At 52.4% G+C, this 18053-nt stretch overlaps 1 protein-coding gene across 1 annotated transcript; it reads left to right on the top strand.

The window, feature by feature from the left end:
* The first annotated feature begins 1316 nt into the window (after nucleotides 1-1316).
* ADAMTS8 (ADAM metallopeptidase with thrombospondin type 1 motif 8) lies at nucleotides 1317-12041 on the top strand. The gene is made up of 9 exons (XM_026863798.1): nucleotides 1317-1697; nucleotides 4215-4454; nucleotides 4688-4820; nucleotides 5312-5479; nucleotides 5746-6044; nucleotides 6580-6763; nucleotides 7356-7528; nucleotides 7630-7805; nucleotides 9585-12041. The coding sequence occupies exons 1-9, from the start codon at nucleotides 1692-1694 to the stop codon at nucleotides 10315-10317; spliced, it is 2112 nt and encodes a 703-aa protein (XP_026719599.1). The 5' UTR covers nucleotides 1317-1691; the 3' UTR covers nucleotides 10318-12041.
* Nucleotides 12042-18053: the final 6012 nt, after the last annotated feature.

Raw genomic sequence — 18053 nt, 5'->3', positions numbered from 1 at the left:
GAGTGCTGTTGCAGTCCCTTTCCTCTAGAACCAGGCGGGTGCTGGAGTGCACGGCACGGGGCACTGCTGGCGTCCCGCTGTCAGCTCTCCTGCACCTGGATTGACCATCAAAGTGACCCTGGAGGTAAAGCCAAAGCCACCCTGGAGCCTCAGGTCCCCTCGTGTCCGGCTCCTAGGCTCGATTTAGGATATTTTGAAGCTTGAGTGGGTGAGTTTGCTTAATCCCTCGACAAAAGGAGCCGGCCCCTCCTGAGCCCATCCCAAAGGCACCCGGGGTGGGATCAAAAGGGATCTTTGCGAAGCAAAGGGGGACCTGCGCGGATGCACTGGGATTTGCCCCCCGGGTGTGACCCCAAGCCTGCATCCGCTTTGGTGCGAGGGGTTGGAGGAGCGAACAGCCTCTCTAAATCTTCCCCTGGCCGATGCAGTCACTTCCTCGCTTCGCCCCGTAATGTCAAACAGCTGCTGCGTTTCAGCCCGGCTGCTGGCATGGTCACCGCTGATTATCAAGGGCTTCGGTATGAAAGGCGCAGCGTGGAGGGAGCCGGCTCCCACCAAAGCAGCCCAGGAGCAACTGCAAACTGCAGCGTTCCTGCCCCAGGATGCGCTCAGGACGGGGTTTTTGCTTCACATGCATCGTGCCTGCAAAGAGGTGGTGGCAGTCCTGCGTGTGCCTCAGTTTCCCCCAGCTCTGAAAAGGGTTAACCGCTGCTTTGGTGGGTCAGCCCCAAATATCCATCAAGAAGGGAAAGAGAAGAGGGGGAGAAATGATGTGGTAGATGGAAAAGGCAGAGCGCCAGGTAGGCAGGAGGGCAGCCAGGCACACTGGCAGGCTGGCAAGGTGTCCCCCTTGCCTCCGGCATGCCCCCCATTTCCCTTGGCTGCCGCCAACATTTTTGCAAGGAAATTCTTGGCCTGGGCTTCAAACTGCAGGAGGAGGCTGGCAGGGCGGCCACCGGCCGCTGTGGGTATCCGAGCCGGGAGGCCAGCACGCAGACATCGCTTCAGGGGAGACAGACAGGCTGGGATATGTTTTTACCAGTTGTTTTTTAAAAGTTGGGCAGCCCTCACATCTGACCCTGTGTTTTCTTCCTCCCATCTGTTTGCGCTCCAGAAAGCTCAGCGTTTCTTTCTTTTTTTTTTTTTCCCCCCCCCCCCTACAGAAATGCTGGCTTCTAGGGGGGGAAAAAATGAACAAACAAACAAACCTACAGCCCCAGGTCGGTTTGAGCATTAATCTCCATGAGCTGGGGAATGTGTCAGAGGGAGGCGAGTTGTGCCGGGGTGTTGCACGGGTGCTCCCTGCCATCCTCCTGCGCTGGGTGGGTCCGGTGATATTAGATCATTATGTACATACAATAATAGTCAGTGTCTGTGTAAGAGCAGTTTCTTCCCCCCCAAAACAATAATAACTAAAAAAAGAAACCAAAACAGTTTGGGGTTCCTGCAAAGGAGAACGTAAGCAGAGATTTTGCAAGAGCCTGTATCGGAAGGCGAAGTCCTTCAGCGTTATCAGGTTAAAAACAACCACTTCAGTTCCCCGTGCTCTGATTTGTGTTTATTTTTTCCACTGCTGACCCTCTGCACGTGCTGTTTGCTGCTGGGCAATGCTGGTGGTGCCTGCACGTCTCTGGCTCAGGGCTCTCGAGCAGCAGCGATGCTGTGGCAGGAGGGATATCTGAGCTGCTGTAATGCAGGTGTGTCGGAAAAAGGGCATCCCCCTTTATTTTTTTGGGGGGGAAATCGGTGGAATTTGATCTCCTTGAGACCATAGGGAATGAAGGATTGCAGCCAGGGAAAAAAGAGGGAGGTTTGGCGGGGCATCCCCAGGCAGTAGAACCCCCTGCAGTGGGGTGGCTCAGCTGGGATACTCATGCCTGGCCATAAAAGCAGCACATAGGGCAGAGAAGGGACACTCCCCCCATCCTCTGCAGCTTGGGCTGTTGTCCTGTCCCCCCAGAGCAGGTAAGGGGCTGATTTTCCAGCTGTATTTACCAGTTGGACAGAAATCCTGCCAAGATCTCCTGGGATGCTGGTTAGAAAAGTCAGGGAAGCGCCTTGCGCCCACCATGCTGCAGTGCCTCGTGAGGAGGCAGAAACAAGGTTGTTTGTGCCTCTGGGTTCCCCCAAACCAGCCCTGTGGCTGCCCCACATCTGATCCCAGTACCCCCATCCTCAGCCTCGATGCTGGGAAGGAAAACCCAGAGAAGGCGGCGTTCCCTCCTGGGTGGCTCGTCAAGCCAGAGCCTGTTTGCAAAGGCACAGGGAGGACGGGACAAGCGGGATTCAGCTCATCCGCAGCCGGGTTGTTGGCCGAAAGCGCTCAGTCAGCCTCTCCTGAGCCCTGGGGATCCCGTAATTTGCTTTTGGCCCCAGCTCCAAACCCTTGGCCAGGCCAAGGCGGTGCAGGTGGATTGCTGCTCTCCCTGGAGCAGTCAGGGTCCATCTGAAGCCCAACCAACTCCCGCACAATCCAGGGATGGGTATAAATAGACACCAGATGGTGGAACAAGTGAATTTGACCTTTTAATCTGCACTAAATAGCTGTTTGTTCGGTTCGCTTTCCATCTTCGCTTTCCAGGCGGAGGGAAGGCGGACGGATGTTTTCCAAGTCCCTCCGTTCCTGCTGCTGAAAGAGTTTCTTGGCTGGGTGTAACCCCAAGGACACGAGGGTTGGTGTCCTGGGGGATCTGCAGTAGGGACTGAGAGCTCCCAGGTAACAACCACCAGGATGGAGAGAAACCTGTAATGGGTTAGAAAAGGACAGAGCAGGATTTTCTCCCTCGGAAATGACGGATGATGCCATGATGCCCAGCTCCAGCATAGAGCATGCTGCTAGGTCTTCACGCGTGTCATTTTAGGGAGGCTTTGTGGTATTTTTAGAAAGTTCCCGATAGACTTTTCCCCATGGGGTAAACAATTCCCCCAGTCCCCTGAAGCGACCATTTGCGGGGATCTTGCCTGGGTTTCTTGCCTCGGCGGTGACTTCTCTGTGACATTTGTTACATGCTTCGGGCTGAGATGTGAGTCATGTCACAGAGATCTGGCCAGTCTAAATAAACCAGTCTATTCAGTGCTCCCATCATCCTTGCCGGGGCCTGCCCTTGGATAATGAGCCGGGGAGGACTTGGGATATGTCTTGCTGAAGCAAAACATCTGTTTACATGGAACTGCCAGTGACGGAATAAAATGTGGCAGAATAATTTAAAATAGCCACAACTGCCCTGGGCGAGCGGCTGTCGGTGCAGCAAATATGCCACTGCTGTTGGGGGGGGAGTATCTCCCTAAACATCTCCCTCATTTGCTAAGAAAATGGCATTTTGTGCATATCACTATCCCGGCAGCATTGTGATGGATGAGCGCACAGAGCTGGCTCCACTCAGGAAATAAGGATTTTGGGTGAAACTCGGCCATCGGACAGGGTTTCCACGAGTCCTTCCAGTTTAATTAGACAGCGGCGCTGAAGCGAGACCGCGGGGTGTAATTCATCTGGGGAGGAGAGAAGCCACTTTCTCTTTCCCAATACTATATTGTGTAATAGCTGCATTTTTTTCTTCTGACTCTGGGGCCATGAATGGATGCCAAGCAGAAGAGGAATTTCGATGCTCCGATAAGATGTTTACATCAGCCTAAACATCGCTGGCGCGTTTGACATATTAAGTAATCTCTGGTCGTCCCAGTTGCCCGAGCAGGGAATGCTGCTGGGCGAAGGCTCGTTTCATCAAAGTGCTTTAGCCCTGGTTTGTTGCTGAGGATGTTGGGCTCAAACCCTGCTGACCAGCACGGGCAGGAGTTTCACAGCAATGCGAGGGTGGTTTTTGCACCAGGGAGATGTTGCGCATGAGGCGGCTCCTACCCGGGGGCAGTCAGGGCAAAGTTAATGCTCTGGGAATATGCGAGAGCACTCACTCGGACTCGTGAGGTTTTCCCGAACGGTCTCTGGGTGCAAAGGGTTCGTGGCAGGTGAGACGCGGTGGCTGAAGGGGATGGAGGGGTGGGCTTGTCCTGCCCATCCTTCCCGCCGGCACAGGGTGTAAAGCATCACGTACAGAAAAGGCAACACTTAGTCCATCAACCCAGCTGGCTGCCTGAGTCGGTCTGGATGTGGTAGGCTGCAGAAATGAGGCTGATTTCTCCTTTCCTAACAAAAAAAAAAAAAAGCCTGATGGTAAAGGTTTCACCCAGGCTTCACCTGCCCCTCTCTCTCCCCACAGAACCACATCCTGACCCTGATGGCCATGGCAGCTCGCATCTACAAGCACCCCAGCCTGAAAAACTCCATCAACTTGGTGGTGGTGAAGGTGCTGGTGGTGGACGAGGCGGCAGCGGGGCCGGAGGTGTCCGACAACGGCGGGCTCACCCTGCGCAACTTCTGTAGCTGGCAGCAAAGGTTCAACCCCCCAAGCGACCGGCACCCGGAGCACTACGACACCGCCATCCTGCTGACAAGACAGGTTTGAAGGGTCCCTTGGGGATGCTTGTCGGGGGGAGAGGAAAGGGGTCGAGGTGTCCCTGGAGGGAGAGGAGGGATCCCCCTGCCACACAAAGAACGGAGCTTGCAGCAAGGTGTTTGGGGGGAGTGGTTCCATTCGGGGTGCAAAGCACCAGTGGGGTTGCCCAGCTCCGGCTGCCGAACACAGGGACCCCTTCGCCCTGCCTTACTCCCCCCGGTGCTGCTCCCAAACAGGACTTCTGCGGGCACCAAAGCTGCGACACGCTGGGAGTGGCCGATATTGGCACCATGTGCGACCGCAACAAAAGCTGCTCGGTGATCGAGGACGAGGGCCTGCAGGCAGCCTACACCCTGGCTCACGAACTGGGTAACACATCCCTTCCCGAGGGGATTTCTGCTTTTTCAGCCTGGCGTGGCCAGCCCTGCTGCTGGCAGGGGATGTAGCACAGCCCAACACCAGCATCTCCCGGCTGGGTACTACCTGCCAAGCCCTGGGCATCACTGGGGAGCTTCTGGCACTGGTAGAAGCTGCTTTGCACCAGCAAAGGTGCTTGCAAGTGACAGTTGGTGTAAATGGGTGGATTTACCTGATGTGGTGAGCTGAGGCGTGGGATCAAGCACTTCTCCCCCTTGGTTTGCCACTCCTAGAGATGCGTTGACTAGTTTGAGCGGCTCTGCCCTGCACACAGCGGGTTGTACCTTTGAGACATCTTGAGTTTTGTTTATTGCTTCTGATTTATCGAAGCAAATAGCTTTTTCAGCCATAGAAACTGCCTGATGACTTAGAGATGCTCCCTGCTGCCCATGCCTCATCTGGGGCTGGGAGGCTGTGGCTCACGGATGCTCTCTGCCCCCCAGGCCACGTGCTCAGCATGCCCCACGACGATTCCAAGACCTGCGAGCGGCTCTTCGGGCCCCTTGGCAAGCATCATATGATGGCCCCTCTCTTCATCCACTTGAACAAGACCCAGCCCTGGTCTCCTTGCAGCGCCATGTACCTCACTGAATTTCTGGATGGAGGGCACGGTAAGGCTTCATTCAGCAACTTCGTCGCTCAAGACAACCTTTTCCTTAATTGCTCAGGCTCTTTGCAACACCTGGAGGGGTGTGTGGGGTGGAGCGGGAGTCAAATCTGACCACAGGCAGAGGTTTGGGGAGCCATTCTTTGTGCAGTTCATGGTGTCAAGCCTTGATGCATCTCTAGCCTAATTCCTGTGCTTGCCCCCTGCTTGGTGCAGCCCATGGCATCAAGCCCTGATGCATCTCTGACCTAATTCTTGCACCTTACCCAGGCGACTGCTTGCTCGATGCCCCAGCCAACCCCCTCTCCCTTCCCACCGAGCTGCCTGGCCAAGGAGCCCTGTACAGCCTGGACCAGCAATGCCAGCAGATCTTTGGCAAGGACTTCCAGCACTGCCCCAACACCACGGAGGAGGATGTCTGCGCCCAGCTCTGGTGCAGGACCGGCAGCGGGGAGCCCCTTTGCCACACCAAGAATGGCAGCTTGCCATGGGCCGACGGCACCCCCTGCAAAACCGACGGGCTGTGCTGGGACGGCCGCTGCATCCCGCAGGATGCCCTGAAACCCCAGGTAATGGGTGGGGTTAGGGACTGACGGGCTGGGGCTTGACCCTTTGGGATTCCCAAACCTCTGACCCTGGCGGTGCTGCCTCTTGGACTAGCTTTGGATTTGCCTGATTTGTTTTCTGGACATCTCTCTTTCAACAGCACTTTTCATTAATCTTTATTACTGGCAAGCCCAGCTCATAGATAAACGCTTCCGTGTCTTTTGCCAAGGCATGGGCTGGTCTGAACCAGAGCAAGCAGCTGCAGTTCTGCAATTAAATCATCACTTTTTGCCCTGCTGGGGGAATTAGCACTGATTTCTGAGTCAGTCAGCAAAGTACTTAAACCCAAGCTTAACCTTAGGCACATGAACAGACTGGTGGAAGTCAGTATTAACTTCTTGTGAAGTACGTGCTTAAGTGCTTTAGGGCCCCAGCGGGCAACACTGGGAGAGGAGCTGGTTTTAGTGTTGCTCCAGATCTTTGCTCGCCCTGGGAGCGAGCAGTTGGGGACGGATGGGCTCAGGGACAGATCTAGCAGCTTCTCGTGGCCTCTTGCAGCCGGTGGTGGATGGTGGCTGGGGCCCGTGGAGCCCCTGGGGCTCCTGCTCCCGGACCTGCGGCGGCGGCGTGCAGTTCTCCTTCCGCCACTGTGACAGCCCCAAGCCCCAGCACGGCGGCAGGTACTGCGAGGGCCAGCGCGCCAAATACCAGTCCTGCCACACCGACGAGTGCCCGCCCGATGGTAAGCCCAGTTTTGCAAAGCCACCCACCCGCACGGCCAAAGGAAGCCATTCCCAAATGCACACTCACCTCCCGCTCCCGTTTATTCTCAACCCATGAGCAGGGATTGCTCAGCTCTCCCTTGAGTATTCATATTTGGGGTGGGGGGAGCAATAACCTTCTGCTGGGGGCTGTGATCCCACAGAGCTGTGTGGCATCTCTCCTCTCCTTGCACACTCGCTGCGTGCTCCCGCTATCCTCAGCTTGCTCCTGCATCTCTACGATAGCCGAGGAGGACAGCAGTTCCTGACAGCTTCCCGTGGCTTTTGGGTCACGTTTCGTCTTTCACACAGAATCCCAGAACCATTCAGGTTGGAAAAGCCCCTCGGGATTATCGAGTCCAAACCTCAGCCCCACTCTACAAAGTTCTCCCCTACCCCACATCCCCCCACAGCTCATCCCAACGGCCCTTAAACCCCCCAAGGGATGGGGACTCCCCCCCTCTCTGGGCAGCCTGTTCCACTCTCTGACCACTCTGTCTGGGAAACATTTTTTTCCTAACGTCCAGTCTGAACCTCCCCTGTTGCAGTTTAAAGCCGTTCCTTTCCTTTCAGGGAAAAGCTTTCGGGAGCAGCAGTGCGAGAAGTACAACAGCTACAACTTTACGGATCTGGAAGGGAATCTCCTGGAGTGGGTTCCCAAGTACGCAGGAGTGTCACCCCGAGACCGATGCAAGCTCTTCTGCCGAGCCAGAGGGAGGAGCGAATTTAAAGTCTTCGAGGCCAAAGTAAGATAGCTGGTGATGATAATTCCTATCGCCCCTCGTTACCCCATCTCACATCACACGCACGCCCACAGCCATGCCCTAACTGCTCCTCCACACCCCAGGTGATCGACGGGACGCTGTGCGGACCGGAGACCCTCTCCATCTGCGTCCACGGGCAGTGCATCAAGGCTGGCTGCGATCACGTAGTCGGGTCCTCCAAGAAGTTGGACAAGTGTGGGGTGTGCGGCGGCAACGGCTCGACTTGCAGGAAAATATCCGGTTCGCTCAACCGATCCAAGTAAGGGGAGAAGGGTTCTGCAGAGATGGGCTGGGGGGAGAATAAACAGCTTCCCATCTCACTCTCTTTTTTTATTGCAAGGTTAGGAATATTAGGACTCTTCCTAGGTCATGCAAAGCCAGTTTGCTTTCTGTGCCGAAAGCATCACACCTAGCTGCAGACCTTGTTTGCAGCAGCTGGACTTGAGGAGTGCTTGGCTTCCCCTCCACACCATTAACTTGGGCTTGTAGCCATGCAGACACCCTCAGCCGGGTGGCCTTGCAACAGCCTGCTCTGCTTCGCAAACTCCAGAGCTTACGCTAAGTTTATTTTGGGGCAGCGTTATGCAACCCACGCAAAGTTTGTTTCTTAAAGTAGTAGCTGGTGCTGACACTGGCGATGGGCTTGGTACACCACTGCAAGTAAATCTGCTGCCCCGAGGAGTTCACAATATGCATCTCACCCCAACGCAGCAAGCTGGACACGTTATTTTGAGGGCTGATGTAGGATATAAATAGTGCAGTAACTTTTCCCTGGGCTTGGGTGTGAATTCCAGTCCTGGGACATGGGCATCAAGGCAGCTGCTTCCCTCGCCTGAGATCTCCGTTGCTTTGCCAAAGAGCTGAATTTAAGGTCTTTGTTGAAAAGGTCATAACAAAAGCCCAACGTGTCCAATTCCATGTGGAGAGGTGACTCACACAGTCAAATTAGATTTCCTAAACCGTTTACTTCCAGGGAGCCAGCTGAAATGGGGCTTCCACTCTCCTATGAATTGTTTGTGGTTGACTAAAGAGAGATTAGTGTGGTAGCTACAGCCAAGAAGAGATCCCATTAAGATCAGGGTGAGGGAAGCCAGGGTGACTGAGAGCAGGGTTGGACCTGAAGGCTTTGTTCCAAAATACTCTAAACCTAATTACCGACCACAGCATCAACCATGGGGTGCGTGGAAAACAATCCTGCTGGCCCTACGGCATGAGTCACGCCAGAGCGACATTTTATTGTCGCGACAAGTAATTACCATAGTGCTGGGTGCTGAGGGCTCGAGTACCGAAGCCTTCCCAGTGCTGTTCCAGGAGCCGTGGTGCTCTGGGGATGGGCTCTGGCTGGCTTTGCAGGGCAATCCTTCCCTGGTGTGGGAATGTCTGTGCCCTCCAACAGGAGCTCTTCTGCATCGTGGTGGTGGCTGCAAAACCCTTCCAAAGATGAGCTCAGGGTGCAGAGATGCCCGCTCATGGATAAGGGATGGTTTTGCTGCTGAGTGCTTGCTGTCTTGTAGGAAAGGCTTTTGAGTTCATATCAAGCCATCGACACCGAGATGTCTGTTGGGTTAACTGTTTAACTGCTGATTTGGTTTTAGCAGCAACATCTGGCCGGTGTATGTCCTGTGCGTACAACACCCACAGCACCCCGACTCTCTCCTATTCTGCTCTTTTATATCTATGTATTCTGCTGTTCTGTATCTATATCACGGTTGCTATCCTTCAGCATCACCAGTGACAGCACCGCTGGGCAGAGCCAGGCTTTTAGTCCCAAACACTTCATCCGTTTCAAAAGAAAGGGAGTAGGGGGAAATTTCCCTCCGAGGCTGGTAACCGTGGGGCCGTTCGTTTGATTGCATCGCTCATTTTTGCGTGTAATTCAGCAAGATCTTCCAGCTGAGCACACATCTGGCAGGGATGCAATATTTCCAGCTCCTGAGCGCTCTGGGTTACAGAGGAACGGCTTCAGAGCCATGATCCCACTCGCCAAGTGGGTCTCCTCTTATCCAGGAAAATAACCGTGTCCCTTTGCCCCATGCAGATACGGCTACAACGACATTGTCACCATCCCCGCTGGAGCAACCAACATCGACATCAAACAGCGCAGCCACCGAGGGGTCCGTCACGATGGGAATTACTTGGCCCTGAGGACCCTCGAGGGCAAATACCTGCTGAATGGAGACTTTGCCATCTCAGCCATGGAGCAGGACATCCTCATTAAGGGAACCATCCTGAAATACAGCGGCTCCATGACGACCCTGGAGAGGCTGCAGAGCTTCCGACAGCTCCCGGAGCCTCTGACTGTCCAGCTGCTGACCATCGCCAGCGAGATCTTCCCACCAAAAGTCAAGTACACCTTCTTCATCCCTAAGGACGTCCCTTTCAGCAAGCAGAAGGGCAAAGAGAAGAAGTCGGCCAACATCATCCGACCAATGCTGACCTCCCAGTGGGTCCTGGGCGACTGGTCTGAGTGCTCCAAGACATGCGGCTCCGGCTGGCAGAGGCGGACAGTGGATTGTCGGGACGTTGAGGGTCAAACCTCCTCAACCTGCGACAGAGCCCTCAAGCCCGAGGACATCAAACCCTGCGGAGACGTCCCCTGCCCGCTCTGGCGCCTGGGTCCCTGGTCCCCCTGCTCCCAAACTTGTGGTGAGGGCGTGCGGACGCGCAACGCCTCTTGCATCGATTACGCTGGTAAAATCACCGCCCCGGAGAAATGCAGCTTGCCAGGGCCACCGCCGGCCACCGCCGCCTGTGTGCTGCGGCAGTGCTGAGACGGGGCAGGACGGCGAGGACGCCGCGGGCTGGCTCGCTAAACGAGAAACCACTCTCCAGCGGTTCATCCCCGCCCCATCGACGTCTACCTCAGAGGGGGGAATAACAGCGGCAAAACGGGGAGGAATCACTTCTTTTCCTTTCTTTCTTTCTTCCTTTCTGGCTGGCCGCTTGCAGGCAAGTTGTAATTTAAGGGGAAAAATAAGCGTATCTGTAAGGTGTTCCCAAAGAGCTGTCGTTAAACATGAGTGCAGACTGTTTGTATGATTCACTGGGGTTTGTTGCTGGGAAAAAAAAAAAATGCAGAGCCTGGTTTTTGCCATTTCCCTGTCCCAGCTGTAGGTCAGGGAGGTCCAGGGTGGGCGGCTTTGCTGATAAAATCAGGATCCCTTTGCAAAAGGCTTGGATCGGGTTGCTGTCCCCTCCCTACAGCAGCCTGGGTGTCCTTGAGCGTGAGGAGTGTTTTATCAGCTGTGGGCTTAGCTTGGGAGATAACTGGCTCATTTGGCTGGAAGGGGGAACAAGCCGAGGGCTGGATCCTGGCACATGTTAGGTGGGAGGACAGGCGAGATGGTCGCAGCTGCTTCTGCTGGGTCTATAGTTTGCAAGGTGACAAACCTCTGTCCCCAAACACCCCCAGCATCTGCAGGGTCATTCCTAGAGCTGCAACGCCATGCCTCGATTTCCCCAGCTATAAAACCAAGGCTTAATTACACCTGATCTGGCTTGCAGGGCCACCATGAGGATTAATTAATTACTAATTCTGCAGTGCTTGGACTGGGAAATGCCTCTTGCGGTACCCCGTCCCCCCTCTGGGGCCGGCACTTGGGTGTGCCAGCCTTTCCTCTCCCATCCTTGGCTTCCAGGCCCCTGAGTGCTCATTTTCTCAGCTCTGCTTTATTTTTGGAGATCATTTGCTAACCTGGCTTGCACCAGGGGTGAGCCCAGGATCTGCAGATGCTGAGCTTCTTTCCCAGCCCACCACAGTGACTGGTGCTGCTCTTCACCTCTGCTTTCCTGGGATACATGAAGAATCTCAGATCTGGTGCCAGGCTCCAGCCTTGCTTGAGTAATTCTTGGTCTAAAACCGAGCCTGGCAAGGCTGGAGCTCTTCCTTCCCGGTGGGGAAGAGCTAGGCCCCCTCTCCCCAGCCCAGCCGCTGTCTGGCCCCAGCACAGATGGCTGCTCAGCCCCTGAACTTTCCCCCTTTTGAAGCGATCGCTGTCCGTGTGCTGGCAGCAGCCAGTCCCTGGGGAGTGGGGAGGGAATTTGGGAAGGTTTTGCCATCACTGGATGAGCAATTTGGTATCTCCAGGCTCCCCTCGCTGCTTCCCTGCAGATGCCCCTACCCTGCCTCAGCTCCTCCTTTGGCAGCAAAATGTTGGATTTCCAGTGGGAACAACCTTTTAGTCGAGGAAGGGGAGAAGGGCTGGAGAAGGACTTGAATTTGCAATGTCTGAGCTTCCCCATTTGCAGTTATGGAGCAAATCTTTTTTCTTGTTGCTTTTGCCTGACTTAAGATCGTGTGAGACCCTTTTCTCACTGGCCAGGCAGGTTTGAGATGGGACTGTGGGGTGAGCTGCTCCCCTGAAGCCATGCCAGAAACCTTATCATTAACTTGAAAACCCGAGATATTCAGCTTTTATCTCCCATAGATGATTCCTGTTGAAACCAATGGGCTACAGCCAAGGACTGAGGGTACTGAGGGCTTGACTCTTTTTTTTTTTTTCTTTTTTTTTTTTTTTTTTTTTTTAAAAATAAAGGCCAGCTGCAGAGTTTGGATGCAGAGCTGTTTGTTCAGACCTACCTTCGGGCAATGTTCTGCGTCTGCTAATTAATCTCTAGGAATTTAAGCCCCCTCTCGCTCTACCAAATAGCTGGATGCTAAAGTCATGTAGCCTTGCAGGGTTATTTTCTTTTTCCCCTTTGAGTCTGTGAGGGTTTTAACTCAAAGGCCAGTGTGTGTTTCCTCTCCAGCATCATAACCAGCATTTAGGATGGGTCAGAAATTTCAGTCTGAGACGGTGCCAAGGAAAACGTCTGTATTTATCACACAGGAGTCGTGCACGCCAAGGGTCTCTTCCATATTTTTTTTTTTATATTCACTGCACGGTTGCTTAGCCGGAGCTTCCTAGATACAGAAACTCCCTAGATGCAAAAACTCCCTCCATAGATCCAAAAACCTCCCTGCTGTGGGCAACTCCTGCTGCTTTTCCAGCAAGGAGGAGGAAGAGGAACCTGCTGGGAGCGGGGGAACTGCAGGTGGCGATGCTCGGTTGAGGTGTGGGGTCTGGGTGATGGTCAAGTGGGATTCCTGCCCTAGCCTTCCCGTAGAAACACGTAGCCTTTACGCTGATTTAAGTAAAAGAGGTTATATATTAGGATATATATATGTATATATATGTTTCCCTTCAGTGAAGGATTGTAGCAATGTACTGAGCCTCTGTGTTAGGTATTTATTATTAATTTCTGTTTGGTGTTGTACAGTAGCTGTCTGGAAAGGAGAGAAAAAAAAAAAAAAAAGAAAAAAGGATTAAAAAAAGACTGTCTGTGTTTTAACATGCTGCTCCCACATCCCCACTCCGAGACCTGCAGCGGGGTCGGAGAGGGGACGTCTCTGCTCAGCGTTTAACCACTTCGGTATATGACTGGTGTCTCCCTCCTCCCTAGTGCCCCCAGATCAGGGTGCCATTGCCGACCGAGCTGTGTAAGCGTAACAAATCCGACCCAAATCATGCTTTGGACTTTCATTTAAAGGGGGGAAAATATATTTTTTTCTGGTTTTTAGCCTTTTGTTTGTATTTGGTTTTAACTTTGAAAACAGTCTGTGACTCTGCCTTTACCCCTTCAATAAAGGATTTTCTGCCTCTTACCTTTTTGCGTTTGTCTCTGCTTGCACTTTTCTCAGGATATTTTTTTTTTAAATCTCTATCCTGAGAGCAATACTTTAAATCTCCCTTTTCCATAGCTTATTCAGCTATAAATAAATGGTCATTCAAGATGCCAAATTGAAACATTACGTGGCAGAGTAGACAAAACCCAGGGAGCAAAAATTATTCCCCAGAAGTTTTGAATCCCCTCTGTTTTGCAGACTGCTTATGAGCACTTGCCTCCTCTCTATACATACATACATATGGATAATTCAGCTACTTACTAGAAGGTCATACAGCCTAAACAGAGCTAAAACAGAGGAGATGCTGGCTCCTTCACTTAACTATATAATAAATATAGGTAGTAGGAACTCAGTGCTCTCTCACTAGGTGCGGCGGCGTCCTGTGAAGCACAGGATTGCTGAAATTTGGTATATGGCAATGAGGTTTTTGAGCTATCTCACTGGAATAAGCATGGGCTCATTACAAGGCAATTTGCACGTCTTTGCTTGGGTCAGATGGGCTCTGCTGCTAGGTGAAAGCACAGCCTGATGTTGCACAGTGGATGCGGGTACAGCAGGTGATTTCCATTCACCAATGGAGCTAGAAAATGATGCTGCCAAGGCTGGGCAGAGGCTGCCTATCTTTAACACCGTGGGAGGGTGAGGGAAAGGGTTAACCCATCGCCGTGCCACTACATTAATGGGCACAGCGACGCATGCCACCCTATTTATAACCAGGTGTGACATTCATTTTAGATGACTTCCCTTGGCGCCCATACAGCTGGGTCCTGGGTTTCAGCACATTAAGGCTGTAGCCTGTCCCAGCTTTTCCTCCACCTTTCTTTTTTGCTGTTTTGTTCCCATTGCTGGGTTTTGGTTAATAATTGGAATTTCAAGCAATGCCAAAGGCATTGGGATATTACTGGGTAGGGAAAAGCCCTTAATCATAGCAGCATAACCACAATAGTTTAACTTTTAAAAAAGAATAGTGGGATAACAAAATAAACCTTATGGGAGCTTCTCTGTCACCATATCCACTATGGTACCCCAGAGATAACGAGGACCAGCAGGCTGAGAGAAGCATTTCTGTAGTCCCATCAGTGAGAAATTATTAGGGTTAACCCAGGGCTGCCCCACCCCATGCTGCAAGTAATGATGCTCCCCAGTCAGGGGTAATTATATTTTATCAGTGTATTTCCCATTTTAAGGCACTTTCAGAGGCTGTAGGATGCCACAGGCTGCTCCCCTGTGCATGGACAGCACCAGGTACATGTTGAAATGGTGGTTTGCTCCAAAACCTCCTCCCTCCAAGGGCTGGGCTCTCCTGATCTCCAACCCCAGTTATTGCTGGACATTTGCTCCCCCTTGTCCCTGTGCTAAGGCTGTTCTTCAGTGTAACAGCTTTCCTCTCTCCTTGGTTTATAACTCCCCGCCCGTGCGTTTGTAGACGTGAGTTGTACCCTCTTTCAGCCTTATTTTGCTAAAATTTGCAAGCCAGACTCTTTAGGATCAGCTCATAAAACACCCTCCTCAGCTCTGGGCTGAATTTATTATCCCTGGACAAAGTGACCACAGTGTCCCAGCAAGGTCACACCAGCCCCTGATGTGCTCCAGCCACAAATCCTTCCCTATTCCTGACGGAAACATCCTCCCTGACATGTCCTTAATGTCCTTCTTCTGCCCTTATCCTCTACTCAGCTCATCACGCCAGTCTTACGACCCTTCTCTCCTAGACCTCTCTTTCTCCATATAGATACCTGTTAAATCCATCCTCAGTCACCCAAGCAAGTGGTCTGGTTCCCAGAGCTCCTGGGTGATGGCATTTCAGAGGGGCTGTTGCAATTCAGGGCATCTTAGATAATAGGGTCATCTCCTAAACTGCCTGCTACAACCTCCTCTCCTGCCGACCAGGATGCTTCAGCCCCAGGACTGCACTCACTGAGGACGAGGCAAAGCGCTCCCAGGTCATAAACCCCAAATCCTCCCGCTGCCAGGAGAAAAATCAGGGGTTGCCAAAGAGAAAAGTCAGCAGGATTGAACTAAAGCAAATTAACTGAGCCCTGGAGACTGCAACAGGCAGGAGGATGGAGACGAGACCACTCCTGCACACCAGTGCAAGGTAAATTACCGCATGCACCCATAAATTAAGGAGGAGGCAGAGTCCTCGAGGGTGGGAGCGAAGAGGTTTCCCCTCCGGAGGTGTTAAGTCAGGGAGGGGAGCAGAAGGCTGTGCTGGGAAGGTGTCATTTGCTGTCAATGTTAGGGATGCACGCTGCCCGGAGCAGGAAAGCAGGCTCCTAGCAGTACGGGAGCTGCTCCAGGAGCCACTGAAGCGAAGGGAAATGTATCCCACAGGCTGCAAAAAGAGGGTAAACCAGCCTCCAGCCAGGAACTGCACGTTCTGGTTGCTTGAATGGGGTAAGCAAGGGAGCGATTCAAGGATTAACGCGCGGAGCCAGACCCCAGGGACAGGCGGGAGAGGTAGCTGGGTGTCTCCCGGGTAGATGGGAAACAGCAATTTCTGTTTAGACAGACCAGGAGGGCTTTGAGGGGATGGCACAGCCTCCAGCTGCGTCCATCGTGCTGCAGATGGGACCCCTGTCCTCGCAGCAAGGCAGCAAGTCCTGAAAGTGATGCAGGCCGTGCTGCTAAGCACCCCCGGCTCCAGCAGCTTGCATCCTGTTTAAAAGCCAAAGGTTTAAAAGCCAAAGGCTACGGGTCACCCTTTGAAAGCTTTCTCCTCATTTTCTCACTGGTGTTTTATACCCATCAAATTCCAGCCGGTTCAGCCGAGGGACTCCTGAGGTCCCTGTATGTCGCTATAAATGAGCAGTAGAGGCACAGACCAGATTTACCACTGATTACTCAGGGTTTATATCAGTGTTGCTCCATCTGTGTCCACAAATCGAGGCCACAATGTTGTAAAAAAGTGCGTAAGGGCAAATCCCCTTACCACAAAAACACCGGGAGTGGGTATTTTGGCAATTCATTGCAACGCCTCTCGCTGAGAAACTGCAACTCCGCAGAAAAAGCAAACAGTAATAAAGGATGACCCAGTAGCTTAGGAAACCCGAGCAGGCGTAAATCAATACGTCTCCCTCCCTGATTTACTCCAGCAAACGTGGCTCTGGGAATCGCTGGAGAACCTCTTCAGGTATCGAGGGCTAATAAATTGTTATTAATAAAACAGCCTCTTCTGCTGGAGTGAGAAGAAATTCATACTGGAGTCAGGCTGGGGAGGATGATGTGCTCCTCCGCGGTGATGATGCACTCTGTACCCCAAACCCACCGGCTTCCCGCCCCGCTGTTAATTGGAAACCTAACGAGCCACGCAGAGACAGCGGCCGGGAGCTGGGTGTGCCTTTCCAGGCAGTTGTAAGAAAAAGGGAGAAAGAGGAAGAAATTAAATGAAGGGCTTGCTTTTTTTTTTTTTTTTTTTTTTTTTTTAAACCGCCAAAGATGTGGTGATTTTGGGGGGAGGAAATCAATGCACACGCGCACAGGGCAGCTCCCCACCTTGCAAACGCGGCTGTCTGTAAGGGAGTTTGCTTTCCCAAGGGGGAATTGTTGTGGATTTGGAGGCAAATCCAACCTCTGGATGCTGATTTGCAGCGGTCGAACATCCCGTGCTCAGCTCTGCTCCTGGGGAAGCCTGGGTGTCCCAGCCCTATCGCTCGCCTGACGCTGGGGCCGTGCTTTATTCTCGGGATGTTTATGTGGAATAAATTAATTCCTTAAAAAGAAAGTCAACGTGCTGTTTCATTGTGCAGTTTCATGGCTTATTTCCAGGCCACATGTAGCAGGTTTAAAGGCTGTTGGTTTAAATGCTTTACTTAGAGGATTTTGTTATTTTGCTGAAGCAGTGAGGACACAGACCATGCTGAATTTTACTGTCTTCCAGACACAAATTTGGGTAGTTTGGGCTCTATTTCCCACCTGTGCAAAGGCCGTGGCCTGCTCAGAGCAAGTCTCAAGCAGGATAGGGCCATCAGTTGACAAAAATCACTCGATCCCCAACGGTTTCACCATCAAACACGCCCAGCCTCACGCTTTTCAGAGCAGCATTTTGAAGGCGAGGGATGGCAGCCCAAGTTTTTTTTATTAATCCTCTGTGATTCAGGAGTTACCATGGATAGCCAGGAGCAGATTCTTCCTTGCAAATTATGTCTTATTAAAGCAGGAGCACGTGCAGCCTCCTGAAATCGGGGCTGTTTTGCTCCTGCTTTGCACGGGAGTGGATTGCAACCGGAGGCGGCCGCGTGTCAGGTTTGCAACATGAAGTCAATATAAGAGGAAGCAAAAGGGGAATTAAGCAGCAGAGCTCCAACCCTGGAGCTTTCTGGGACTCTGGTTCTCTCCCCAATTTTGCGAGGAATCATCTAAAATGGTCCCAGGGATTTTACGACAGCGCGGGGATTTTGGCCTCTGATTATTTTTTTTTATTTATTATTATTATTTTTTGCCGACGGAGCAGTGTGGCGTTTTCCAAGGGCCGGTTTTAAATTTTTTTACTGCTGATTAACATTTTTGGACGGCGGCCTTTCAATCTGTTTCCTGCTTCAATTTAGCAGAGCGCTCGTCACGAAAAAAAAAAAAAGAAAAAGAAGAAAAAAAACCCAACAAAACAAGAACCCACTAAAACAAGCCATGGAGGAAATGGTTGCGCTAATGACGTTAAATTAAGCTATGCTTACCCCGATTTGGCGCGGATTTGGAGCAAATTATAGGGGCGGATTAATTGGAGGCTCGTCAAGTCTAAATTTGATCGGGATGGATGAAAACTGAGGGGCGGTTTGCAGGGCTCTGGGTCACGGCGGGGGACGCCCCGGTCCCTGGGGACACACACACGGTGAGGAGGGGGGG

This window comes from Athene cunicularia (genome assembly GCF_003259725.1).
Source record: "Athene cunicularia isolate RWA chromosome 24 unlocalized genomic scaffold, athCun1 chr24_part1, whole genome shotgun sequence".
Classification (NCBI taxonomy): Eukaryota; Metazoa; Chordata; class Aves; order Strigiformes; family Strigidae; genus Athene; species Athene cunicularia.
The sequence above is the reverse complement of the archived record's forward strand: the minus strand, read 5'-3'. Positions and strand labels throughout refer to the sequence as shown.

Excerpts from the sequence above, each read along its gene's own strand:
- ADAMTS8 (XM_026863798.1), top strand. Across the intron at positions 4,455-4,687 it reads CCATCCTGCTGACAAGACAG|GACTTCTGCGGGCACCAAAG; the intron begins GTTTGAAGGGTC and ends GCTCCCAAACAG. Across the intron at positions 6,045-6,579 it reads AGGATGCCCTGAAACCCCAG|CCGGTGGTGGATGGTGGCTG; the intron begins GTAATGGGTGGG and ends GGCCTCTTGCAG.